This window comes from Arvicola amphibius, chromosome 7, assembly GCF_903992535.2.
Source record: "Arvicola amphibius chromosome 7, mArvAmp1.2, whole genome shotgun sequence".
NCBI classification, from domain to species: domain Eukaryota; kingdom Metazoa; phylum Chordata; class Mammalia; order Rodentia; family Cricetidae; genus Arvicola; species Arvicola amphibius.
This window is the reverse complement of record NC_052053.1, coordinates 97,378,175-97,405,715: the sequence shown is the minus strand read 5'-3', so window position 1 is coordinate 97,405,715 and position 27,541 is coordinate 97,378,175. Positions and strand designations below refer to the sequence as shown.

Genomic DNA, 27,541 nt, shown 5'->3' with positions numbered 1-27,541 from the left:
CTTGCCCTCTTTATGCCCTGTTCATCTCATCATAAAAGAACGTAACAACAGCTACTCTATTTAAGCTTTAGTGAAATGTTAAGGGCTTCAGATAACACCTGCAACAATGGTGAGCACGCAGTAATTGTTAAGCACCTCTATTCACAGTGCTGAGTCCTAGTGTTTAACCTATTCTGTCAAAAGTAAGCCTCAAATTTAGGTATCTTTCCTCTTCCCATTATCCCTTCAGAGTTGTTGGTTTAAAGTGACAGAAAAATAAGGACATAATTATTTAATAGTCTCCAAAAGAAAAAAATCAAAGACCATAGATAATCAAGCAAGTTCAACAGGTCTTTATTGAATGTCATAGTTCAATAGGCAAATCTGGATGCACTGGTATTGAACAGTGAGGTTGAAACCAGCATTAACATCAGATCTGTGGTGAATCTTCCTAGTTAATGTAATTTTATGCCTATTTGTTTTCCAAGTAGCTCTCAGGCATCTAACCTGTGAAACAGCTGCTGTTTACATTTGGAGACGAAAGGGGGACATAAGAATCAGAGCAGAAAAGAAACAACATAAGGCATTTCAGGAAAATAATTTTTCAAGAACTGAATAGCCTGTAAGGTATACAAGTATCCAGTAATAATAATTAAAATTTGCATTGGAGACACAGAAGTAAAACAAAAACAGGATTTAATCTGTCTGCATTTGCAAATCTATGAACTATGAAAAGGATCATTCCATTTTCCTGTGACTAGTCAATATATTTATATAGTTCTTTTGTATATCAATTCGCTGATTAATAACAAAATCACGTTTGAAAACCTACATCAGTCCTCTTCTCTTCCTTTCGCCTCTGTTAAAATGGAACATAACAATGAGGGAATATACAGTCACAGGTATTAGTGTTTATTGAAGCTAGATTCCTTACACCAATAGTTATAGTATCAGGTGCATCAGGTAAACAGTCACGTGCTTTGTATTCTATAGAGATATCAACACAAGAGTCAATGGCAGTTTACAATCTGGTTCCCAGTGGGCAGAATTCTTTAAAATACTGTCTCCCTGCCCCCCATGACATCTCTTAATCATAACTTCACTGTAGGCTGTGAGAGCTATTCTCACAAAAAGATTTGCAGTTAAAAGCCTGGGTTAACAGCCAACCCTTAAACTACTGGGAAAGGTAGAGAGCTTAAGAAATCAAAGTGTGTACTTCTCAGTGACATTAGAGACTTTAACACCAAGACCACCCACTCGCAGATGCGGGGCTATTTCACTCTAGTGACTACATTTTATGTACTTCTGCACTGGTGTTGATAGTTATCTGCTGAATGAAGAAAAAATCTTTATTAAAGATGTTTTCTACTAAAAGTGGGTAGAATAAAATATTTATTGACCACACACACACACTCACACAGAGCTGACCTCCAGCTCACAGAAATCTGCCTGCTTCTGCCTCCTTAGATGATGGGATTAAAAACAAGGACCATCATGCCTGGCCTCTAAATATATTTTAATTGTTTAGTTGCACAATAAAAACAAAAGTACCACCTACAGCCTATATCTGATTTTAAACTACTGAAATTAAGACAACACGTGATTGGTTTTCTCAGATTGTTCAACATACTCTCCCATTCCAATCTTGATGTCTTCAATTCTCTTTAGCTGTCTATTAGTTCTTCTGGTCTTCATTGAAAGTTCAATGAGAAAAGTCAGAAGCAAAATGAGATTTTAAAATAAAGTCTTTTATGTATTCTTGTAGTGGAGACCAAAAATCAACTTTTATCACTTCCAATACAAATTTTATCCAAGAGTCTTTTAGATTGACTCTCCTATGATTTGGTTCTCATTGGCTGCACAAATGTACGAGAGGTTGATAGGTCTGTCTGAGCACACAGGAGTAAACAATGCACACTTCTTACTCCACTGCTCAGAGAGTTGGGCTCTGAACTTAGGCAAGTTGTTGACTCTGGCTAGAGCCTCGTCTGCAGGTGATCTGCTAATTTAAATGCCATGGGAACATTTCCAATAGAGGCTGCACATTTTAGCCACCTGATGAAACATTTTGTTGTTATACAAGTCCTAGTCCCAGAGGTCCTTATTTAATGTGGGCTGGTTAGCTGTCCAAGTGATTCTAGCCAGAGAACAGCTCCTGAGAGTGGTTCAGCATTCGTCAGTTACCTAGGACAGAGTTCTGGCTGCCGTGCTCATCTCACTCCGTAAGTATGGGATGATGCCCAAGAATCTGCAGGGAATGCTGATGCTTTTGTCCAGAGACCTTGCTTTGAGAACTGTTAGCAAAGGAAATATTTACTGATATTGTCATCCAAAGTCCCGGGTTTAAATTGTAATTCTATAACCACCTATATGATCTTAGGAAAATAATTTATTCTCTCATTCTTAGTCTCTTTATAGCAAGATGTGCATCTCAAGTTAATATATAGTGTCACCATTCAATTTAGTGTAATCCTTGTCATAGAATGTAATTACAAATACTATTTTTATCTGTTGCCTGTGGCTAGAAGGTACAATTAATTACATGAAACTACTCACAAGTAAACTGCAGGAAAAGGAAACAGGAACAACTGAAGCAAACAATATCTATTAGAATTACAAATAAAACACAATGATAAATACAAGAAATACTTTAAGTATACCTATAATCAGTTTTCAAAACTTTAAATATTATAATTTATGTGGCAGGAACATCAAATATAGTCTATGAGGTGGTAGGAATACTAAGAGTCAGTCTAGAGGAATCCTCTATAATAGATTTACATCCCATCTATGCTAATTTTAGTTTTCATACAACAAAAAGTGAAATACTAAAATATTTGCCTAAATCTTAAATGTTTTGGTCAAGTGCTGTTTATTTCCCAATGAGACGCAAGTGTATCAGAATTCCTATCAACCATAGTAACACTCCCACAAATGATGGTTTTATTTACATGTATCAACACACAACAGTTTTCTATCTTCCTTGCCATCTGTTTCAACTTTATATGTGTGACAGTCTTTCAACAATCAATTTAAAACCCTGAGGTGAACACTAGAGGTAAGTAAGCCCATGTAAGAGCTGTTACACATGCCACCGAATACGAGGACACCAGACATTGGGCCTCCACAGTGGTGCTGGTTGTGACAAGAACTACAGCATGGTTTTGCGTCTTCAGTGGGACTTCCAGTAACTCCTGCTACTAAATCAATTTCAAAAGTCCTGAATGGCTTAGCTTTGTGAAGATTGTTTAAAGCCAATCTCTCTCTGTATCAACAGTTTGCCCAGAGGCAAAGTCTCATCAGACTTTGAAGACTTTCCTTTCTCCTCTGACACCACTACACCACAGCTTTCCTTTTCTGAATTCCTTAAAACACCTGTTGACCATCTTTGTTGTCACACTGTTTCCATAACATTTCTTTTCATACTGGTTTCATTTATTATTCAAACTGATGGGCTCTTTTCAACTATTTATGAACGCTCTTACTACATGGTTAGCATCTAAAGATCCTTAACCTGTCCCTTCCACCATGGAACGCTCCAATTCTCAGGGGCTATTTTCTTCTGCTGTCTACAATATAAACAACTTACACTGTTCTCTTCCTAGCTGTAACCACAATGCCTTCAGATGAAGTGAAAAGAAAGTTAATTTCCCTTTTTTGTACAGGTGTCTTGACAAAGCTAATGCACAACCAATACTTGTTAAGTAGTTGCTAGACTGCCAGAAAAACTCATAATCTGTGCCAAAACAACAATCTGGCCAATATATTTAGAATATGGAAATTATTTTGTTAAAAAATAGGCATGGTTCAACTATTCTTGGCACTCTAAAACCAATTAGATACTCCATGAACAGGATGGTTCCTCCTAAGCAATACCCCTGCTATTCTCTGGCACCATTCATTCCTATTCTATTCTCAGACTTTCCTCAGGAACACTCACCAAATATCCTTGCCCCCTCTACCAAACAAACACAACTTATTCCTTCCCCTTCTCTGAAAAATGGTCCATTAACTTATTAAAATCAAAACTAGTTTTTTAGAGCTTTGGGGGGAACAATAAATAAAAACAAAACCATATCAATTCAGGCCTTCTTTTCTTAACTCAATCAGAAGCAAGATTTCAGGTCTATCCTGCGGGGAAGGCAGTTCTTCCTGCCTGATACTAGAAACTGAAAACTGTTAAGTAACCTAGAGGGTTCAATTGCTATCTTAAGGCATTATCTTTTTTTCAGTTGTCTATCAAGACAACTTTAGGCTCTTCTGGTTCATCTGGCCCTACTGCTGCCCATATCTATCCCAGCTGATCCTTCAACAGCACTGTAGAATACCAACTAAAATAGGTCAGAGATTGCTGGGACTTATCTTTATACCTCAAAGTCTCTTGAATAGATTGACTTGAGCAGAGTTGTTTTATTACAATTTACATCACCATACCTACTGTGTAACACTTGTTCTTCTACAGTTTTCAATTAACTGCTTCAGTTATTATTTTCCTAGTGCCACTGATTGAATATTCTCTTTTAAAGATAATTTTCCCATCCCCATTATACATGTTCTGCAAAAAGCTGTTCAAGTTCTTCAGTTATAATTATCCCCTAGCACTGTGTATGTTTTTAATTGTGGACAAAGACAGACAAGTATAAAAGTAAGTTCTCTTTACAATCCAGAACTCATTGTTCAATATGAGTCTTGATTATATATGAAGGAATATGATGATCCTCTAGTCCCCAATTTGTCCGTTAGAAACTCAGGAACCAGTATGGTTTTCTAACCTCTTATAAGGCATCAAAGTTATGCTATCATATATGCATATGTCTATTACTCTATGTGTTTTCTTTTGGAAGAAAGTTAAAAAAAATTAAAAAAAACTTCATTCACCTGTGTCCAATATAGGCATCTAGGTATAGAGTTACAAATTAAAGATCAAAAACAATTTCCAAGAAAAAGCATTAAAAGGAAAAGAAAAAGAGAAAAATCAGCTCCTCTTTTCATGTAGCACAGCTAGCCTTCAAAGCACACCAGCTAAGAAAAAGGTGTCATCTATGGTAACAGGAAGACTGAGCTTTTCCTCTTTGGGTGATAGCTGAATTTTTATTGGCAGTTCTAGTAAAATATGTAACTTTTCATTCGTTCTTAGCAAGGCTTTCCCCTCCCTCCCCCCAGTTTTTCTTCAAATAAAACCTTTTCTCTCCCACTAGAATTTGAAGTCTTGGCAAGTTTGAACAGCAAGGTTTTGGGGGGTAATCAGTCACTTTAAATCATGTGTTGGCTAGAGAAGAAAGGATATGGGAGAATGGTAGGGAAGGCAAGTAAGAAAAATAGTTCATTGGACACACTGGAAGACAGCAAGTATTTCAAAGCTGTTTTCGGTATCTCACGAAGGCCCAAACTGCAACCATGGTGAGGGCAAACACTGGTAGCAGCACCATAGCTACAGGAATACCACCTGGTTCTCCTTCACCTCGATGTACTATAGGTCCATTCTGTACCGGTAACTGAAAAGGAAAGAGAAATATTAACTCTGACTACTGCATATGCCACAACTAAAAGATCCATGTTAACAATACCTGGAGATGTAGTCTATACCACCCAAAGCTACAGACCCCACACAGCCTAGCAAGAGCTCTCATCCTAGCGGATGCATCACTTTCACGAATACTCTGGGAAGAAAACAGTTCTGATAGTGAAGCATTTAACCTTGTTTGGCACTGACTTAATGGGACCTCACAGGATAAAGTAAAGCATATCTGTTTCTATAATGCCTCTATTGCTGTATATGCTTCCTATCAGGAAAATGAAGGGATGAGATGAAGCCTATTATCAATTAGGACATCTGGATACTGCTGGGCAGGATGAGGGAAAGTAATGAAGACTTCTTTCTGGAATATCAGTCATTAGAAAACAGTAAGAGCAGATCCAGACAGTAGCAACACAGCTGCAATGTCATTACTTGGAAATGCTTTACAGTATCCAAGTTACCCCCTTGCTCCTGAGATGGGGTCTTGTCATTCATGCCTAAGTTTGCAATGCTAGTCACAGATAAAGGTAGAATCTATGTGGAGTAGACATTAAGGACTCAAGAGATAGATAAACTATATCCTAGTCATTATCAGCTCCTATTCCCTCAAGAATTTCCTTTTATAGCTAGATTGTCTTTCTTCACTCCAGTTCTGTTACAGGAGTAGCCACCCTTAATAACAATTTTTTGATAGTTAACTTGCAATAACTACTGTACCGTCTTATTTCAGTTAGATTAACCACCTACAGCCCATGACCCCAACCCTTCTGCACAGCCTATCTCCTGTACTTACTCTACCACTTATGTCTTCCTGAGAAGACATGCTCACTTAAAGACATGGTTTTCAGGGTTAGGTGAATTTTTGACCAATAGAGCTTGTTGTATTCTAATTATTTACGGATGTTTCCTGAAGTGAACACTGAAAATAAATTCCCAGATACCTTCAAAAGGAACCCTTATCATATCTGAAATATATGCCTATCATTTATATGCCTACATGAATTCTTCCATGTTTTAGAAACAGTGACGAGCCATGACAAAAGCAGATGCTGACTAATACTGTGTCTATCAACCTGATTTTTGAGTCTATCAAACCCACATTTTGTTTGCAACTCTGGTTGTTTCTTGGATAGCTTCATGTTTTGCCTTCCTTATTTTTCTTTTCTTTAGTTTTTGTTTTCCTTAAGACAGAGTCTCACCATGTAGTTCAAGTTAGCTTCTGCTTTCTCCAGTTCTTTTCTAGCTCCTTTTAATCTTCTTCAGTCTCTGAATACTCACTTGGCTTCTTAGCAAAGAATACACCAATTTAAAAAAAATCATAGGCACATTGAACTTGGGTTATAGATGAAGTCAGAAATTTTTGCTGCTGTGGGAAGAACTCAGACAACTTTCCTATCATCCAAATTATAAAACACCAGGAAATAAGAAGCAGATGTAGATTGGTTGTGGCACACACCTTCACTCCCAGCACTCAGGATCTCTGTGAGTTTGAAGCCAACTAGATCTACAGAGTAAGTTCCAGGACAGCCAAGGCTACACAAAGAAACCCTGCATTAATAACCCCCCCCCAAAAAAAAAGAAAAGAGAGAAAGACCAAAGATGGGAGGGTGGATGAATGGACAGAAGGAAGGAAGGAGGGAGACAAGGATGGAGAGAGAGAGAGAGAGAAAGAGAGAGAGAGAGAGAGAGAGAGAGAGAGAGAGAGAGAGAGGGAGAGAGAAGATGTAAGGATTCTCAATTCCATTTCCCTTTTTTTTTTTTCCTCGAGACAGGGTTTCTCTGTAACGTTTTAGAGCCCGTCCTGGAACTAGCTCTTGTAGACCAGGCTGGCCTTGAACTCACAAGATCCACCTGCCTCTGCCTCCGAGTGCTGGGATTAAAGGCGTGCGCCACCACCGCCCGGCCCATTTCCCTTTTCTTAAGAGCTGCTCTTCAATTTACACTTGGGTCTCAGTCAATGTGGTCATGGAAAGAGAAGCCTTATAATGGGAGACAGAAAACATAACCTTTGCAGTCATAAACGAGTTTTCAAAGGTACACAAATTGTGCTTTCCCTAAGAAAAAGTAAAAATGATTCTACTGTCTTTCCATTTTGAATTTATTAAACTTTATTTTTAAAAAATTGTAGGACCTGGGTTATAAGTATAGTGTTATATTATATACTTCTACTGATGCCAAAGGACTCTTGCATATGCTAGACAAACCCTACAAACCAGTAATAGCAAAAGAAAAAAATAAACAGACTTTGAAAATTACATCCACAAACTTATTCACAAGGCGGATCTCTGTGAGTTCAAGACCAGCCTGGTCTACAAGAGCTAGCTCCAGGACAGGCTCTAAAGCTGCAGAGAAACCCTGTCTCGAAAAACCAAAAAAAAAAAAAATAAATAAAATAAAATAAAAATAAAAATAAACAAGTGCAGTGAGAAAGCCTACTGTCCCATATCTGGCTGCAAATGATACCTACCCTATGCTGTACTCTCAGGGACACAGCATATCCCGCATTACGAAAAAGGTCTACAGCATCCTGGTGTAGCAGGTTCTTTAGGTCTTGGCCATTTACCTTTCAAAAACAGCAAGAAAGAGAAGTAAGAAAGGCAAAGGACTAAGTCTCTTAAGTGAACAATTTACATACACGCAGGCAATCAAACCTTTATTTATTGAAAATAAAACTTTCGGGGAAAATCCCAAGAGCTAGGAGTATAGGCTAAGTTACTGAACACTCAGGAGGAAGTTTCTTCATTTTCAAAGTTATATTTTCCTATAATTTAGGATCCATGAACCATCTGGAATAAGCCCAGATTTAAACAGATTTGTTTCCTCTTCCTTCTGAGCTTCTGTGCTTATCTTGTTTGGAAGTATTGGCTCCTGTCACTGTGTTGCATACCACCTGTGGATATTTGTTTCTATATTGCTACATGAGGAATCTTCTAAGTTATCCCCTTATCCTTTATATTCCTAATCCTCAACATTCCTAGCTTCAGCCCTGGAAATCTAATTCTATGTCCCCAAATTTATTTTGATATTGTGTAAATCTGCTCTAGCCTATTCTAGTGAGCTTATTTTATTGTGAAAAAAAATTTCCATTGGTTCCATGTATAGTCCTGTCCTCAAATTTACAAAGTATTTCTGTAACAATACAGACCTTTACTAATCACTTGAATGTAGGTCATTCCTACTACACAGAGGTGACAAATGTGAGGCCCTCATATTCTTTTTGTATCAGGAGTCACAAGTGGTGCCTATAGTGTATTCAGCAACTCAATGCATCCCATTTTGTGCAAGACTACATATTTTTATACGTTACCGTCACTGCTAACAGCACTAGCAATAAGAGTATTTAGTACATTTAGTAGACTCTGTGCTTTGTATTTAATTCCTGCAGTTACCCTGTGAGTTTGAGCATGTTTATATTGACTTCTGTTGATGCAGTAACTGACACACAGAGTGGGGGCGCTAGGGCTAGAGATTTTAAATAATGTTTCACTGTTCTTTGAATGTTTCTATTTTTCCACTCTGACTTGCCAACTGCCCCTTAGGTGAAGCTATTTACATTTCTACTCTTCCCATCATTCTCATCACAGACTTTTAGATGTTAGACAGAGTGAGTGGGTCAAAAGGGCACAGAGACAGATGAAGTTTGTGCAGAGTTCTCATTTGTTGGGAGTCTAGGAAAAATTCAATGGGGAATCTTATGCACATGTTCTGATCAGATCTAAGTTACTGAGAAGTAGACATGGAGCTTGAGAAACATAGTAAGTGGGTAAATCTCCTGTACGCAGTGAGACAGAGTCATCACCAAAAGAGTAGTCAGAGGCAGCAATAGTGAGAATATACAGAGAAGAGTCTACTTACCCTACAGAAATCCATCTCAGCCCCATCAAAATCTAATGTCTTCTTTCTCTAACAAATTTATATTGTTCCTTCTACTCTTAAGTCTTGCTAGTATCTTTGATATGTGAAACTACCAATGTTTTCATTTTACAGACTGGATATTTTCAATTATTTCTTTAGTTACCAATTGAGACAATTTCAGACATCAGCACTAGACATATTAGACAGATAATATATCCAACTCTAAAAATCCTGAGCACAATTTCTAATCTTCGTAGTTTTATTCCTCCATTAGATTTCCTCTTTCCTGTTAGTGCGTTTTAACCTCTTCATATTTTAGCTGCATTTTACCCATCTAGGATTTTGGCTTTAATTTCAACAAAGCACCTCATAAATTATTGGAGTCTCTTGTCCTGGCTTCCTGACATCTTTCCAGTCCTGGGAATACACTGTATCTACATTACTTGTCATCATTCAGTTGAATATCCCCAGAGAAATGCATAGTCGCATTCTGTACACAGATGCAAGTTAGCTGCTATAGCTTATCCTTAAGACCCTTCTATTCATCAAGCAAACTCATTAATAAATACTCATCAATATTAGCCTAATCCTGATTCCCTTCGGCAGATTCCTTTGCTTCATCCTTTGTGAGATCACTGAAGGCAGTTCGCTCTTTCCCTTTTATCTTCTCCCTCCAATTTTTATATTCTCTCGCTGTTCCTTTCCCCTAATCTCTAGTTAAGTCTGTTTTATTTATCAAGAATAATCCATTTACTATGTTGGTGTAGGAGGTTCTTCTGTTCATGTGGTTCTTCCATTGGTTAATGAATAAAGAAACTGCTTTGGGTCTGATAGGGCAGAACTTAGGTGGAGAAGACAGAACTGAATGCTGGGAAGAAGAGCAGAGTGGGAGAAGCCATAGATCCTCTGCATGAGATGGACACTGGTTAGAATCTCTGGGTAAGCCACAGCCAAGTGGCAATACACAGATTAATGGAGATGGGTTAAACTAATATGTAAGAGTTAGCCAATAAGAAGTTAGAGCTAATGGCCAAGCAGTGTTTTTAATTAATACAGTTTCTGTGTGGTTATTTCAAGTGTAAATTAGCCGGGTGGCAGGGACAAACAAGGGGCTCCCTCTCCTTAAAACACTATGTCTTTAGGAACTCTTCTGATTACATCTTTTGCTGCTCCTTCTCAACAAAAGCCACTATCCTCTATAAAGGAAACAATGCACAAATATGCTACATATTCCTCTCTTCTTTTTTCCCCATGCTAAATTGCTGTAAAAACTACAAGGTTAGAGAGATAACTCTTGGCCAAGAGCACTGGCTGCTCTTCCAGACACCCTGGGTTCAGTTCCCAGCACCATGGCAGCTCACAACCATTTGTAACCCCAGTTTCAGGGGATAGGATACCTTCATTTGGCCTCTGCAGGCACCAGGAATACATGATACATTTATACACATAGGCAAAACACCATGCACATTTAAAAAGTTGTTTGCATGTCCTGTGTGTACTACCTCTGCATCCATTAACTATTTATTACCTTCATATATAAAGTGAAACAAAATGCTCTCCTGAAGACCAGATGGGACTTCAAATATATCTCTTACCACCTTCTCATAGCCTGTAGACCGTCTCCTTTTGTAACCATCTCCTATGTTAAATGATGAATACTTAGCTCTCTTTATTTTTTTCTTGATCTCTCTTTGTCTCTGTCTCTCTCTGTCTCTCTGTCTCTCTCTCTCTCTCTCTCTCTCTCTCTCTCTCTCTCTCTCTCTCTCTCTCTCTCTCTCTCTCTCTCTCTAAAATCCTGATTACTAACTATATTTTCTTTCTGAATTTTTTCCCAGGGGCATCCTTCACCATTTGCACCATATTCTCCAAAATAACTTTACTTACGCCTTGGGATCTGCAATATCCTGCTGGATGTTGATACTTACTCTGGTAGAATCCAATTCAGGATGTCCAAAGTCCCTTTAACTTCCCACAAAAGCAGACTATCCTAACTTTCCTCTTAATGACATTCCTACCACTTCATTCAAATGTATAGTTTTTAAACACTCTGTAATCAGTTAATCAGCACATATAATATATGTCTTGTAGCCTAACACCATGTCTTTATGCTATTTTCTCTTCTATGGCTGCCAATTTAGGTTGTGGATACTTAGCTGAATTATAGGGACTGTCTTTTATGATTTACTTTCCACATATTTCCCCCATTCCTACCTTAAATGCTGTCTCACAATATGCTTTCCTACAGTACAATTCTGTTAATAACTATTGTACTATTCAAGACATAAAAATGAACCTGGTAAATAAGAAAAACATGTGCAGGCTGGAGAGATGGCTCAGAGGTTAAGAGCATTGCCTGCTCTTCCAAAGGTCCTGAGTTCAATTCCCAGCAACCACATGGTGGCTCACAACCATCTGTAATGAGGTCTGGTGCCCTCTTCTGGCCTGCAGGCAGACACACAGACAGAATATTGTATACATAATAAATAAATAATAAATAAATAAATTTTTAAAAAAAGAAAAGAAAAACATGCGCTCTTGACTTACTACACTAGTGTGAAAAGTTCGCTATCACATCTGTTTAATCTCTAACTCACTTCTTTCTATATGTGATTAACAAACCTCTTCATCCAATTAACACTACAAAATGTAGCTGACTAATGGCCCAATCTGTCACCATTTGACTTTAATAGGGGGTTGGTTAAAATGGAGCATTCATGTTGGTAGTATGTAAGAACCGGCTACATCACCATGAACTTCCTAAGAATATTAAGTTCTCTGACTAGCTACCCTCCTTTCATTCAGACATACAGGAGAAATGAGAAACTTAATTATACCTTTTCTTTACCAGAAAGAATAGCCTCACAGCTTTCAGTAGTATCAAACTGTTCTTACCAACACACACACAAAATAAACAATGGGTGAGGCCTGTCAAGTTCTCATTCACCTTCAGATTCATTATGAACACCTATTTCTGTTTCATTCACAGCATAAGTGATTTTTTTAAAAAAGTGTTTACATTGCTTAGTTAAGTTTTATTATCTTTTGGTATAAGCCATATGTCGTGGCCATAGAAAATTAAATTCCGTGGCTGGGGAGATGGCTCAGAGGTTAAGAGCACTGATTGCTCTGACAGAAGTCCTGAGTTCAATTCCTGGCAACCGCACGGTGGCTCACAACCATCTATAATGAGATCTGGTACCCTCCTCTTCTGGCATGCAGGCAGAAGACTGTATACATAATAAATAAATCTTAAAAAATAAAAAAGAAAATTAAATTCCATTTCTTATGAGAAAAGAAGAAACTGCACAATACATCAAGCAGTTTTTCCATTCCAGAAAAGAAGAAATCAAGAAAACATATGAAGGATGTTTAGAAAGAATGAGAAAACAATATTAAGAGTATAATAACTCACAGGAAATTTACAATGAACGACTCTATTCATTATCTACAATGGGTATGTGCTTATGTGCTAAAGGAACAGAGTTTTAGTTTGATAACTTAGGAAATGTTAGAAAGCCACAGAGCATGTTTTACAACACAGGAAGTATTCCACAGAAACAGAAAACCCCATAAACAAACAAACAAACAAACTGAAAGGGCTGAAGAGATGTAGCGAAACACTTACCTAGCATGTACAAGGCCCTGCATCCGATCACTAGACACAAAATAAGTATCTAATAAAGTAAGCTAATAAATAATTTAGCAACATTTTTCTAGCTACATCATAGCCAATAACAAATGAAAACTTAAAAAACTAGGGATGAAGAAAGTTTAATAGATGGAACTTTTTTAAAAGTAATAGCCTACAAGGTTCACTTTAGAGAAGAAAGAGGCTACCATGGCCTGGCAAGCAACAGAGACTATCTGCATCATTTTTGTTTGTTTGGCTGCTTCCTTTTGTTTTGAAACAGGATTTCTCTGTGCAGATCTGGTTGTTCTGGAACTCACTCTGAAGACCAGGCTGGCCTTGAACTCATAGAGATCCTCCTACCTCTGCCTCCCGAGCGCTGGGATTTAAAGGTTGGTTATACCATTAATTCTATCCTTGATACAAAGGTTGATTTCAGTTCTTTTATAAACCCATCCTATCATCTACTAGCTATTCACTATGTAACTAACTTCCCTTTCAGAGTAGTCAATCTCACTTATGCACTTATCCTTCAGGAAGACAGTAGAGCACTAATGTTAGTGTTAGTTTAGGAAAGGACCCATTCCTAACACCAGTTATGTCACTTGTAAACCACCTGACTGCACCAAGCCTCAGTTTTCTTAGCTGCAAAATGGGCATAATGATTTATACCTGTTACATATACTCTAATATTAACCAAGATTACACTGAAAGTTTCCATTTTGTGCTTAAAAACTGTTCCTAATTCTTTTTTAGATAATCCACCTTTAAGAAAAGCTTTCCAAACAATATACTCTCTTAAGCCCTAAATTAAACCCTATACTTTTCACTATACACTCAGAGTATGAATTCTGTGTCAAAACACTAATTACACATTATATATTTAACAACCCACTCACATTTTTCTTTTCTGTCCTACTGCAAAGTTGGTTTGTATTTTTACAATGTCTTTCTTCTGAGAGTGAAAAAATATCTGCTCCTAAATTCTTCATTATTGTTTTTGTAAGAAGGTAATTATCACCATCCCTATCTTGTAGTCTAATATAGAGGAACTAGGAAAAGCTTAGCAGGCTGGCAAACAGTCTGTGAGATGCACCAAAATAATGCCATGCATAGTAATTATGTATTGGACACATTCTTAAATTAATTATATAACTTTCATAACTACTTGTCCTGATTTATGTGTATCTCTTTGAGAAAGGATCTTGCTAAGTAATTCACAACTGACTTGAACTCAAAAATGTTCCTGCTTCTACCTCTTGAGTATTGGAACTATAGGTGTGTGCCACCATGCCTGGCTGTGCATCTTCCTAAGAAGACATTCAAAATTGAATCAGATCTCTCAAATGTTAAGATGTCAAATAAAAACAGGTATACATTCTCCCTGCCTTCATATGCTACTACCAAATGAGTTGAATAGCAGAGAGGTATCCAATAAGCTGATATCTAAGAGAACTAATTAACTAAACTCTATGACGGGCAATTCAAAAAAGAAAATTCAAAACAAAACCTTTTGTTTTGAAAACAATAACCTTTAAAAAGGTTATTCCTATTCTATGGAAGTTCTAAATCAAGTCTCTGACTTAACTCTTAATCAAATCTTGTCTTGATCTATACTTAATTTACTTCAGTCTTTTACTGGTTTAGCCCTCTTACCCTATTCAGTTCGTAAGACAAGCAAGAAATAATTTTCTTTTCTTTAGACCATGGACCATGATCCACAGTACATGTGGAAATGGGGCACTTCTACCATGAGAAGTTCCATCCTACTTCAAGTTTCTCTTAATTTGAGAACAGCCCTTTGCAGCTAGGTCTAACTCCCAGGAAATCCTGGATAACAACTTGCTTTGTCAGTACTTTCCCATTCTTTATACTAATTACACAAATTATTTCCACACAAACAAAGTGAGCAATAGTAGCCCAAAACATTAATTAAAAAAATCTATAGCATGATCTAACCTTCCCCATCTCACACAACTGACAGTATAATAACAACACTGTAGCCAGTGAGGTAGAACAGAAATGAAAGAAAGAGCCACAAATAAGAATTTGAAGAGTTTTAAAAGTTTTGTTTTTCCTAGATTCTGATTTGCTTTAGGAATATTCAATTTATTCTAAGACTAAGGACAAGGATGGGGCTAGAAGGATGGCTCAGCAGTTAAAAGTATGTACTGCTCTTTCTGAGGACCTGAGTTAGGTTCCTAGCAACCACATGGGACAGCTCACAATTGCCTATAACTCTAGCTCCAAGAGGATTCAATACCTCTTGCTTCAATGAACACCAGCATTCATTTATATCCCCCCTACACACACACACACACACACACACACACACACACACACACTTGAAATATTTTTTTAAAAAAGGCTAAGGGTCTATGAGCTCACATGACTGACTGTATTTGTTAGGCAACTTTTCTAAATTTGCATGAATTTTCTGATTTGCTCATTTGTTAAGCCTATGTTGAGCACCTGTACTAAGATATGGGAAGTTTAAAAAAATTATAGTCTTTGAGTATAGGAAAAATTAGTAAGAGTCATTATTACTATACAATAAGAGATATTAACAGAATGAAATGGGGGCACAACTGACAGATATCCATATTTCAATTTTTCATCTTAATTATGGGAAAGGAAGAGCCCTGAATTTAAAGAAGAAACTTAATCCTTACCTTCCTTTTTGAAGTTAGGGCCATTAGTAAGGGCTGACAGTATCCCAACAAAAGGCACAAATCAGTGTTTTAATTAACAAAAGAGAGGCAATAAAGTTAGCAAGAGAAAGATGAAAACTGTGGGTTTAAATCTCCTTCCTCCAAACCAGCCCTTCATCTCTACTTGCTTTGTGTTTTTTTAACCAGGGCAAGTAACTTCACATTCTATTAAATTTGCCTTGTCTGTCAAGCAAGAATAACACTGTCCTCCAAGCCCAGTGGTAAAGTTGGAAGACTGATCAATGTTCTTCCCATTCAATGATATAATCTAGGTATTTTCATTTTCAAACAGGTAAGCAGGAAATCTTCCCAAGGAAGGGTCAGAGGAGGTCTAGGGAGCAAAGTATAGCAAAGGGAGCCGAAGCCATTTCTCACCGAGAGGATCTTATCACCCTCCTGGAGCCGCCCATCCCGGGCCGCAGCCCCATCCTCTTTGATGCGGCTGACGTAGATGCCACTGTCGTTGGAGACATACTGTTGATCTGTCCCACCGACGATGTTGAAGCCCAGCCCTGAGAAAAATCATGGAGGAGTGAAGGAGAGGGGGATGAAGAAGAAAGAAAGATTAGAGGAGAAGAAAGGAGAGAAAAATTGTCTAGTGGGGAGGAGAGGCTGACAATTCAGACTGTGAGGTAGCTAACACAGTCATTAGCAAAGTCAGTAAGTCATTATCAACAAAGGCCAAAGTACCTAGATTACTGATTTGAACCAAGCAGTACTAAAAGTACATACACAGTGATCAAAATGACAGGTATATTGAGCTAGACATAACTTGAGGGATAGGAATGGTGAGTCTTGTAGGATATAAGTGCTCCTGCTTGACATTCAGATGACTCAAATCCTGGTATTCCTATATTAATGTAACAGAGTTAGCTGTGCTCATAAAAATAAGCTTCGTTTTTATACCATTTAGTGAGAAAATGATTGCTAACTGAAGCCTTTTCTTCATGTGTTTCTTCTGTCAAGATTTGGGAACACCTGTACATGTTGGTGTTTTGGAAGAAGCAATCTTGGTTGTTTATCTTTTTCTATTTTGTACTAGGGTAGGAGAGTAGTGAAACGGTTGTTAGCAGAAACCTCAGAACTAGAAAAGCAACTGCTGCTTTACAGGAGAATCAAGTCACCAAATTCACTCTTTTCTTTCTACTTCAAGTACAACCGATCACATACCTGCACACAGTGATAGTCAAGTTTACTCACTGTAGAAAATAATTCCTTACCAATTAGCAGTTGGGTACTTCACTCCTCCTAGTCCCTGGTAACCACCATTCTATTCTTTGTTTCTCTGAGTTTAATTAGTTTACAAGAGTAAAATATTTCAGTTACAGAAGAAATATGTAGAGATCTGCTGTACAAGATTGTGTCTACCCAAAATAATAATATATGGCATATTTCCAAATTTATTTCAAATATATCCAGGTATCCTAAATATAGAAGGCAAACAAGTTAGCTGGTTAACTAAAATTTTATTTTCATGAACCAACCACCAAGCTGTGACAAGGATTTTGCCCTACAGAAATCATCTGATTTTTTTGAGGATGTTTTTAAAACTTATGTAAAAAAGGAAAAAGAGGAGAGAGAAAGGAAAAGAGAGAAAAGAAATAAGAGGGAGAAAGGAATCTCTCTTCTTTGTGTAACTAAGCGACAACTCTGACACAGTACAAAGAGAGGGAAGACAGCTGGAAACAATTTAAAAAACAAAAATGTGTTGGTGCAATGAGAAGGAAAAGCCAGTCATCAGTCTCGTAATTATCTCAGTAGAAAATGTACTACTGAAGAGATATGTGGACTTTTTCTAAAGCTCTTTCCATGGTTAAAATGAAGCTAAGACTCAAAGTACTAACACAGCACTATCAAGTCAATGCACAATTTAATAAGAAATATAACCGACAAGGAAAAATCAGGAAGTTTATGATTTAAATAGCATACCTTGTACATGGAGTCTCTGCTACCAGATAGGTTTGTAGGTTTTTTGTTTTGTTTTGTTTTTTGTTTTTTTGTTTTGCTTGCATTCGTTGCGGGGTTTATGATACACAACACAAAGAACTACTTCTAGAAGACTGTTTTCATATCCCTGAAGGGCAGGGTAGGAAAAACAGGAACTCTAAATTACTTATTTATTTTTTTACATAATTCCCTTAATTTAAATTCATGATTGTAGGTTAAGAGGGGAGGGACTGGTAAGGTAGCAGAAACCAGATCACGAAAGGCTGAATTCATAAAGACTTAAAAAGTAACAGGTTTGAGCAAGGGGCTGAGTCCAACCAGTTTCTTCTCTCAATGCTGAAACAAACCAGCAAAAAATCTTCCAGTGAAATTCAACATTTTCTCTATGGTTTGAGTCTCTCACCAAACAGCTACTATCTTTGAAGATCTTGGGAATGAGGAACAAGTGTTGAATGGACAAGTGAAACAGGTTATTTAAAGCTATAGGAAAGCATCTAACAAATGGTAAAAGAAACCTTTCTGAGAGCTATTATTTGAAAGTGCAGTCAGTCCACTATTCACCCCAATACCACATCACAGTGGTACACTTATTTACCACATTGCTATTTCTGTTTAAGTGAACTAAACCACTTAAAATGAGAACTCTTAGATTAACTGAAGACTTTTTTCTTCAACCATATTTACAAAAATGAATTCATCTATACCTTAAAACTTTGCAGGAATTAACGACAGTTACCACAGCAGTGAGAAATGACACTACAGTTCATACTTGGGGCTGGAGAAACTGCTCAGGGATAGAGCACTTGTTTAGCATGCTGGGCAATATGCAGCACTACCAATAAACAGATAAAATCTTAACCCTATATATATTTACATAATTCCTTGTCCATTTATTCAATAAAAATCACTGACCTTTGAAGACAGAAAGCTAAACTGTACTAACTGTTCAGTTCTGACTTTAACCACAAACAAATTTATTCTTTTCCTTGTCCCTTTTAGATATTGCATAAACCAAAAAAAAAAAAAATAATAATTTCAAGTTCAACTCTGTAAATTACTGGATGTGGACTCTGATTTGCTTTCTTTTCTATAAAATAAAGATTACAAATTCTACCATCTCTCCATCAAAGGTAACTGTTAGATTCCAGTAACAAAATCTGAAAAATTTCTTTGTAAAACAGTAATTGTTAGACTGGAGAAAGGCACTAAGAGATTCTGTTAATAAACTAGTGACTGTTAAATTTCTGATTAAGAGTCTAATGGGGCAAGGATTATATGATGTAGACATGAAAACTCTTTTAAAAATAAGAAAACACAGGGATTAAAAAGTCTACCCATCTGTAAGTATAAAACACTTGATTAGAACTCAAATTCACTGAAAGTAAGTATGCATGTAGTTTATTTCCTAGAAATCCCCTTCAAAACCAGTTTTTAGGGAGCTGGAGCAATGGCTCAGTGATTAAAAGGCCTGGTTGCTTTTCCAGAGAACCTGGTTTGTGTTCCAGAAACCACATGGTGGTTCACCACCATCCACAACTCCGATTCCAAAAGCCCTCTTCTGACTGCTGAAGGCACCAGGCTTGCATGTGGCACACATACATACATACGGGCAAAACACAGAGAGAAAGAGAGAACATGCACACACACAAAGATAAAAGATAGAATTTTTTAAAAATCTATTTATTATGTATACAGTATTCTCGGAATTCTGTCTACATGTATGCCTGCAGGTCAGAAGAGGGCACCAGATCTCATTACAGATGGTTGTGAGCCACCATGTAGTTGCTGGGAACTGAACTCAGGACCTTCAAAAGGGCAAGCAGTACTCTTAACCACTGAGGCATCTCTCCAGCCCCAAAGATTTTTTTTTAGCAAGAGTAATATTTAAAATCTGCAGTAATTATCTAGCATATGTATCAATCAACTAGAACAGGTTATCAGCTGAGAACAACTAAAGGGGATAAATTAATAAATTATTTAGTATGTACCAGCTATTAGCAGCATCCAAGAAAAAATATTTTGTAAGCAGAGTGGGCACATACTCTGGTTTCTTGGGAATCTTGGTATACACCTATAACCCTAGTATTATTAAGATTCACCTTTTAATTTCAAAAACATCCCAGCTAGGGCAAACGTGATCATCCCATTAAAAAAAAAAAAAACCACAAGACTATATTCATTGCAAAATACAATGTACTAGGGTAGAAGCAACAGTGATAGAAGTTAGAGTAGATAAAAAGTTAAAAATTAGAATCATTTAATAATCATGTACATGAATCATGTAACATGAATAGAATTCTGAAATGTTATCAGGTAAGTAAGAACACACACATACAAATTTTATTACCTATTTACAAAAGGGCACACAAGTTTAAGGATGTGTAAAGATACACTGCAGTAGATACCTATAAGAGAGAAGGATACATTATGCCATTACATCTCAATAAAGCCAGAAAAGGACATTATGACACCAGTATCCTCTGAAGTTGAAGAGTGTAATTAATTCAGGCTCAGCACACGTAAGGTACCAAATGGGTTAAGGGCAAAGAGAAAAAGAATAAAAGTAAGACTTAACTGGTTTTCTAAAAAAGAAAGGAAGGAAGGGAGGAAGGGAGGGAGGGAAGGAGGGAGGGAGGGAGAGAGGGAGGGAGGGAGGGAGGAAAGAAAGAAAGAAAGAAAGAAAGAAAGAAAGAAAGAAAGAAAGAAAGAAAGAAAGTTAGTTGAAGAAACATTGAGATGATCAAGCCTCATAGAATATTCCAGTCAGGACTTGACCATAATCCTAAATTTTCTTTAGGTCCCTGTAAGATTATCAGCACCCCCAATCAGCAAGAAGTAGCCTAGAAAACTATGCCTACATTCCCAAAAAGTGGATTATGGATCTTTATCTTTGTTTATAGTGTTGGCTACATGTTGTTATAAATAATGGTCAGGAAAAAAGCTAAACAACGGAGATTAGATTCAGAGTTATTGTTTTGAAAAAAAGGGGGGAATGCTGTGGGACAATGGTCTTGTACCCTGTAAAGATTTGTCACTTCTATTAGTTCAAGAAAATGCTGACTGGCCAGTAGTCAAGCAGGAAGTATAGGCGGGGCCACCAGAATAGGAGAATTCTGGGAAAAAGGAAAGGCTCATTCTGCACTTGTTACCAAGACACAGAGGAAGCAAGATGAGAATACGTCACTGATAAAAGGTACCAAGCCACGTGGCTAACATAGACAAGAATTATGGGTTAATGTAAGATATAAGAGTTAATAAGGCCGGGCGGTGGTGGCGCACGCCTTTAATCCCAGCACTCGGGAGGCAGAGGCAGGTGGATCTCTGAGTTCGAGGCCAGCCTGGTCTACAAGAGCTAGTTCCAGGACAGGCTCTAGAAACTACAGGGAAACCCTGTCTCGAGAAGCCTGAGCTAATAGGCCAACCAGTTTATAATTAATATAAGCCTCTGTGTGTTTCTTTGGGACTGAACGGCTACAAGACCAGAAAACTCAAGAGGCTCCTCCCTAGGAAAGACTAATTCTCCCTCTCTCAGCAGTTATCAAATTGCTTATGGCTCTTCAGGGAGGGGTGGAGCTCCATAAGATTTCTCCAATCTACATTGACATGTCCACTGGTGTTTCTGGTTAAAATGCAAACAATCAACTATTGGGTGCCCAGTCCCTATTGATACATACTAAGGCTCGAGGAACATTTCAAAACAAGGGGCATACAAACTATAAAAGGCAGAAAACCAGTAAGTCTGCTGCTAAATATGACAGGGAAGCCACGCCCATGGAACCTCCCAGGCCTCCCTGAATACCACTCCCCTTTTCTGTTTCCAGTGTTCAAGGCCTCATTTCTAAGGGTACAAGCCAGTAGCTCTTGCCCCACTAGAGTTTATTCCAGACAGAGCAGTTTTAAGGGCAGGCATCATTTAAGCACTTTAAACATTATTTATTATTATTATTATTATTATTATTATTATTATTATTATTATTATTAGTGGTGGTGGTAGTAAGAGTAGGAGTAAAGTGCTTAGAAATTTCTGGTGCAGTATTAACATTATAAAGGCATAAAACAATAGTAAAACTGGCTGTCTTGCATCATGCCATGCACCTGTCACCTAAAAAGAGCTCAGAACTCATCTCCCCTCATGTCTGGCTACCTGGACATCAAGAAAAACTACAGAGCATTCCAAACTGCTGTCTGACCTGTATCCAGGTAAATGAAAACTCAGGCCAACAGAGTTAAGGTACAGTACCTGGTGAATTTTGGGAAATGGACTCCACTGAAATCAGGCAATTGCACTTACTGACCACTTTGTGTCATGAACTAAATAAAGCACTCAGAAAACAAAAAATAAAATATATGTTCTTTTTCTAAAAATTGTGCTGTTTAGACAAGGTCTCACTACATTGCACTGACTAGCCCAAAATTCATTATGTAGACTGGATTTGAACTCACAAAGATCTGCCTGCCTCTGCCTCCCAAGTGTTGGGATTAAAGGCATGCACTACCCTACCCAGTGAAATATACGTTCTTTAAAAAAAAGAAAAAGAATTCTTCAGAGTAAGTACAGAAGCAAAATACAAGTCCCCTGCCTCCCAACCCCAAAGCAATAATTGTCCAGCCTGAAGTATTGTCTGGATTTTTTTATGAAAAATTTCCTATTGTCTGGATTTTAATTCATAGTACCAATCTGCCCTCAGAGAGCTGTGTGACAATAGAAGTCAAGGTTTCATCATCTGTAAAATGGAGATAGCTATTCTACTTGTTCCTTATTGAACAGGGGGCTTCAGCAATACATGGAAGGTGATCTACAACTCATACAATATTGCTAATAAGGCGGCTTCTAGTCTGGGTTAAGAAAACTTTCAGAGATGATTCTTAGGTTGTCTTAACCAGTGAATAAGAAGAAGAAGGTATTAAAATGGAGTCTAAGGGAAAGGTTGATTCCATAGTTACACTGAATATTCTCTACAATTCAACCTTAGCAACTTCTCTCTTGAATCTCCTAAGCAAAACTTCTCCTATATCCAGACTGGTTTATTCACTCATCTCTTAGAAATACATATTTTTAATTTCTCTTTGTTATTATGGCTAAAGCTATCTTTGCCCTGATCCTGGCACTAAAACCTGTCCTTTCTTTAAAGCTACCAAGTTTAACCCTCTTTAAGCTATAAGAAGGGCCCATAGCTCCATCCTTTGACCTTTTCCAGTATGGAGTCTGGGGTGGTTTAACTTAACTACTGTTGATTGTACTTAAAAAGCACATTAGAAGCAAACTTCTGACCATATTTATGAGAGTATTCCTGGAAACCTTAACAAAAAGGAAGACTTTTTCTGAACGGAGGAAGAACCACTCTATAGCCTGGGATCTAGAATGAACAAAAAGGGGGAAAAATGAGCAGAACACTGGTACTCCTCTCTCTCCCTCCTCACTGTAGAGGGAGTGTGATCAGCTACCTCAAGTTCCTGCTGTTGGGCCTTTCCTGTCATGGTAGACACTGCCCTCAAACTATAAACCAAAATATGCCCTTCCTTCCTTAAATTGTTTCTGTCGGTATTTTGCCACAGTAATAGGAAAAACAACACATGGTCAGGCTGGCATGTTCTTCCAGGCATCCCTCTTTCTTTGACTTCTTACTACATACATACTCTCAGTCTTTAAACAAATGAACATATGCAATGAGATTTAGCCCTCTGCATGTGAATACTATGTCTCTATTGTACTGTAAATTCCATAATGGCTAAACTTCCTATAGCCAGAGAAAACAGAGCAAAGATATAGCACTATGGTCTCCAGTCTATTTATCAGATGCAGAAAGGAACAAATCAGGAAACTTAGCAACAACTGCAGACAGTGGTTAGGGGAAGAACATGACTGAAAAATCATTAAGTACTCAGATGTAATGTACTCAGATGTAATGTTCTGTTTTCAGGTTCTCACCTTGATATGCCTGCACATCTACCAACAGAAAATCTAAAAACTTTCCACAATGAATTTTCTAATCCTTTTTGCACACATCAAATCCCTCTAAGAAATAAGGCATGCTATAGCAAAATAAAGCCAGGGGAAAGGTTAGCAATCAACTTCTTAGGTATTGTGATAGGAGGAAATATCTAGTACAGTAGAATCAACACACCTAGAGAGTAGAATCTTCTGAATCTTACTGGCCTTAGATCTTGGGCAAGTCTTCAACTTCCCTCAGATAACTCCTCAAATAGTATAGATTAAATATCTACCACTAACGGTTCTATAAGAACTAAATAAGCCTATGTGACTATAAACAGAGACTCATTTAGCCAGGGCAAATTATAAAATACAAGTACAAAATACATAGTAATTATCACTCTTCCAGAAAGGTACTTCCTTAATTATTTTTTATGAAAGTGTTAACTATCTATTCCTTCCTTTGAAAGGCCTCTGAAGACTGTAAGGAACTGGAGTGTCTCTTCTTCCCTCTCTAAAGATGGCAGATTGGGAGTAACTTGCTGAAACCCACTGAGCCCTTATGTAGCCTCTATTACTCAGCTGCAGTAGAACCTTTATGCTCAATCTCTGGTACAGAGAATAAAAATTAGATTAGTCTTATCATACTGTTTAAAGTAATGAACCTTGACAACTTTAAGATCTCTAAATTTGATATAGGAAAAAGTGAAAGCCTTCAAGTTGTACTTAAAGGATAAAAGAACTGTTCATTCTGAGATGACGACTACTGCCTTCGACAATTATTTAGATCACTAGCTAATCAAAAACTGGCATAGATAGCTCTGCAGTTAAAAGCATTTGCTGCTCTTGCAGAGGACCTGGGTTCATTTCCCACTACCTACTCATTTAGCTCACAATCACTATAATTCTAGTTCCAGGGTTTTTAGCACCCTCCTCTGGTTTCTATGAATATCAGGCACACACATGATATACATACTAATGCAGGGAAAGCACTCATTTAGATAAAAATTTTTAAATCTTTTTTAAAATGACATAAATTATTTAAAATAGCATGAGGAATGAGCCCAAGAACAAAAGCAGAACAGCCTTCTGAAATCAAAGACTGCCACGACATTCCTTACAATGATAAGGAAGTACACACAGGGCAAAGGCCACACTGCACACCATTTCCTTTTCACTCTTAGACACTCATTTCATTGTTGTGGTTTTCCCATGATTGCGGATTTGTTTGTCTGTTTTTTCAGTAGGTTCATTTGCCTTACAAAGCTGCAAATATCCAAGATTCTTGTCTGACACTATTCTGGCACAAAGAAGTAATCATACACACATTAACCCAGTTAAACCAGACAATGCTGCCTATAAACAGAACTGTATACTGAGAATCAGAGGCTTCTCATATTTCTCCTGTAGAAAGAAAGACTCCTATGGTACTACCAAAATTCCCCGGATTTTAGTGGTAATTGCTGACTTCTTCCCTGTATACCTTCAAAAACTGTGAACAGTGCCACAGACCAGGAACTAGCTCTGGGAATTGCTAAGCAGGAACTTGGTACCTTTCCTTATTTACTGAACCAATAAACTTCCAATGGTTGTTTTTACCAAACTCAATCCTAAATTTGTAATTACTTTTTCCTAGGAAGTTCAACGATTTACATCACTATGATGGCTAATCTTGGTTTTCAATTTTACTGGATCTGGAATCAAGAGATTAGCCATGAACAAACAAATAAGGGATCTTCTTGATCAGGTTATTTCAAGTGGAAAGACCCATCCTAAACTATAAGCAGTACCTACCATATTAGTCTTAAAAGTCAATAAATATTGAGGAAAGAATTGTATAAAATAAGAAAATTAAATACAAGTCATACTGAAAAGCTTTTGAGCAAAAGTTTCTGAGCTTATCTTAGGTTTCTATTGCTATGACAAGACATGGTGACATAAGAAACTAAGGGGTGAGAGGATTTATTTAATCTTATTCTTTCAGGTAACAGTCCACCAAGAAGAGAAGTCGGGGCAGGAACTCAAGGTAGGAGCCTGGAGGCAGGAACTGAAGTGATGCTGCTGACTGGCTTGCTCCTCAGGACTTGCTCAGGCTGCTTTCTTACAATCCAGGACCACTTGCCCAGGGTAGCACTGCCCACAATGAGCTGGACCTTCCCACATCAATCCTCAATCAAGAAAATACCGCACAGGCTTGCCTACAGGCAATCTGATAGACGCATTTTCTCAACTGAGGCTGAGGCTCCTCTACCCAGATAACTCTAGCTTCTGCCAAGTTGGTTAAAAAAAAAAAAAAAATCAGGTCAGAGCTTCTGCATAAACCACAAAGATTAGCAATGAGTTACTCCTATAAATAAGGCCAACTTCCAATTTCCAATACCAGGAAGACAAAAAGTCATGACTAATTCTGAAAGTTGTGCTTTATACAGAATAATCTATCAGCAGTGGTTAAGGCTACTGCAAACTTCTAGACGAGAAAAGTTGGAGGGCTATTCTAAGGAGAATGGCAATCACCACAGTAACCAAGGATTTAGTCAACTCTTGGAATGCAATATTTATCAGAACTTACAGGGGCCAATCTAGCCATTCATTCACTAGTGATAACAATAGCAGCCAACACACATTGCTAACCATATGTCAAGACGATGTTTTAAGCCGGGCGGCGGTGGCGCACGCCTTTAATCCCAGCACTCGGGAGGCAGAGGCAGGCGGATCTCTGTGAGTTCGAGACCAGCCTGGTCTACAAGAGCTAGTTCCAGGACAGGCTCCAAAGCCACAGAGAAACCCTGTCTCGAAAAACCAAAAAATAAAAATAAAATAAAATAAATAAATAAAAGACGATGTTTTAAGTGTTTTCCAGGGAGTCACTGTCTTCAACCTAACACATGGGATGAGTTAAACACTGCATTTCATAACCACCTCCATTCTACAGAGAAGAAACGATAGCATCCATCAGTTAAATTTCTCTGCCAATAAATTAAAACCAACCGGAAAAAAAAAAATAAGCTGGTAAGGTGTTGGATAAAAACCTGGCCATAAGTAGTTAACCCTAAACCTAAACTGTGACCGCCATAAAGAAAACAAGGTTCTACGGAGACAGTGGCACTATGGGGTGACGTCAAAGGCCAGGCCAACCATGAGGATTAATGAGGGAGATCGCAAGGGAAGATTGAGTGGGAATTTTCCTGTCAGAATCGTATGAAGTATTAAAAAAAAAAGTTTAACCCATACCGAATCCAAATCCCTAATGGAGCTAGAAAATAGCATTTTCATTTTATATATGTATATGTAAAAAAACAAAAAGGGCCAAGTAATTCTGGGATGGCACTAGCTCTGGAAACTTCTGTAACAGGTCTCCTCCTGCACTGTAAACTAGTTTGCCAGAAGTGCAGACAGAGGCCCTAGCACCCGGGAAATTGCTATGCACTCAGAAAACTACGCCGTTTATTGCTCTCGTTTTTACCTGAACGGGCGCTCATAGAAACAAGGATGAGGCGGGCAACTGAATAACGGATGTGGCGTCTACTACAGGCTGACTAAACGGGGCGTTTTTCTAGACTTTTCTATTAATGCCAGCAGGGGAAAAAATGCCCTTCCTGGCCATAAATGGCTGTGATAACTCGACTGGGTTGTGGCCGTTATCTAGCTAACAAAGGATGCCAATGGACTCTTGGTGCCCGACAGCGTTCCTGGAAGCGCCTTGGTCGGGCCGGCCTGCTCTCCAGCCAGGTACACCAGGCTCCACAAAACCAACGAGTTCAGCAAGGACTCCCTCCACGTCCCGCGCCTACCCGAGGGTCCTCTCGTCAGGTTGATCTCTTCCTCCGTGACTAAATAATCCACCCGTCCGTTCATGGCTGATTGCTCTCCGGGCGGAAGCCCGGGGTCAGCTGGTGCCCGGACAGGTGAAGGTGAATCAAGCTCCGCGCCGCGTCGTCCCCAACATAGCGTTTACAGTTTCCTCAGCCGCC

General features: G+C 38.0%; 1 protein-coding gene and 1 pseudogene across 2 annotated transcripts; one reads left to right on the top strand and one right to left on the bottom strand.

Annotated features, from left to right (window-relative positions):
* Window positions 1–309: 309 nt before the first annotated feature.
* On the bottom strand, window positions 310–27,541 carry LOC119818495 (synaptojanin 2 binding protein). 2 transcript variants are annotated; one of them, XR_005286135.1, is made up of 5 exons: window positions 27,362–27,541; window positions 16,067–16,203; window positions 7,965–8,060; window positions 2,536–5,474; window positions 310–2,273 (listed from the first exon to the last, which is right to left on the bottom strand). XR_005286135.1 is itself a non-coding variant. In XM_038335928.1 (4 exons), exons 1-4 carry the CDS (start codon window positions 27,423–27,425, stop codon window positions 5,334–5,336), a joined length of 438 nt encoding a protein of 145 aa, XP_038191856.1. In that variant the 5' UTR covers window positions 27,426–27,541; the 3' UTR covers window positions 310–5,333. The 2 variants fall into 2 exon arrangements, 1 of the variants encoding a protein (XP_038191856.1); XM_038335928.1 differs by having other exon boundaries at window positions 310–5,474.
* LOC119820139 lies at window positions 4,577–4,691 on the top strand (annotated as a pseudogene).

What these genes read in the sequence shown, in the direction of transcription:
- LOC119818495 (XM_038335928.1), bottom strand. Translation starts at nt 27,425, where the DNA reads ATGAACGGACGGGTGGATTATTTAGTCACGGAGGAAGAGATCAACCTG. An exon ending in AGGGTGATAAGATCCTCTCG is followed by an intron (nt 8,061 to 16,066) that starts GTGAGAAATGGC and finishes TGTTTTTGAAAG; the next exon opens with GTAAATGGCCAAGACCTAAA. An exon ending in CCCTGAGAGTACAGCATAGG is followed by an intron (nt 5,475 to 7,964) that starts GTAGGTATCATT and finishes TTTCCTTTTCAG; the next exon opens with TTACCGGTACAGAATGGACC.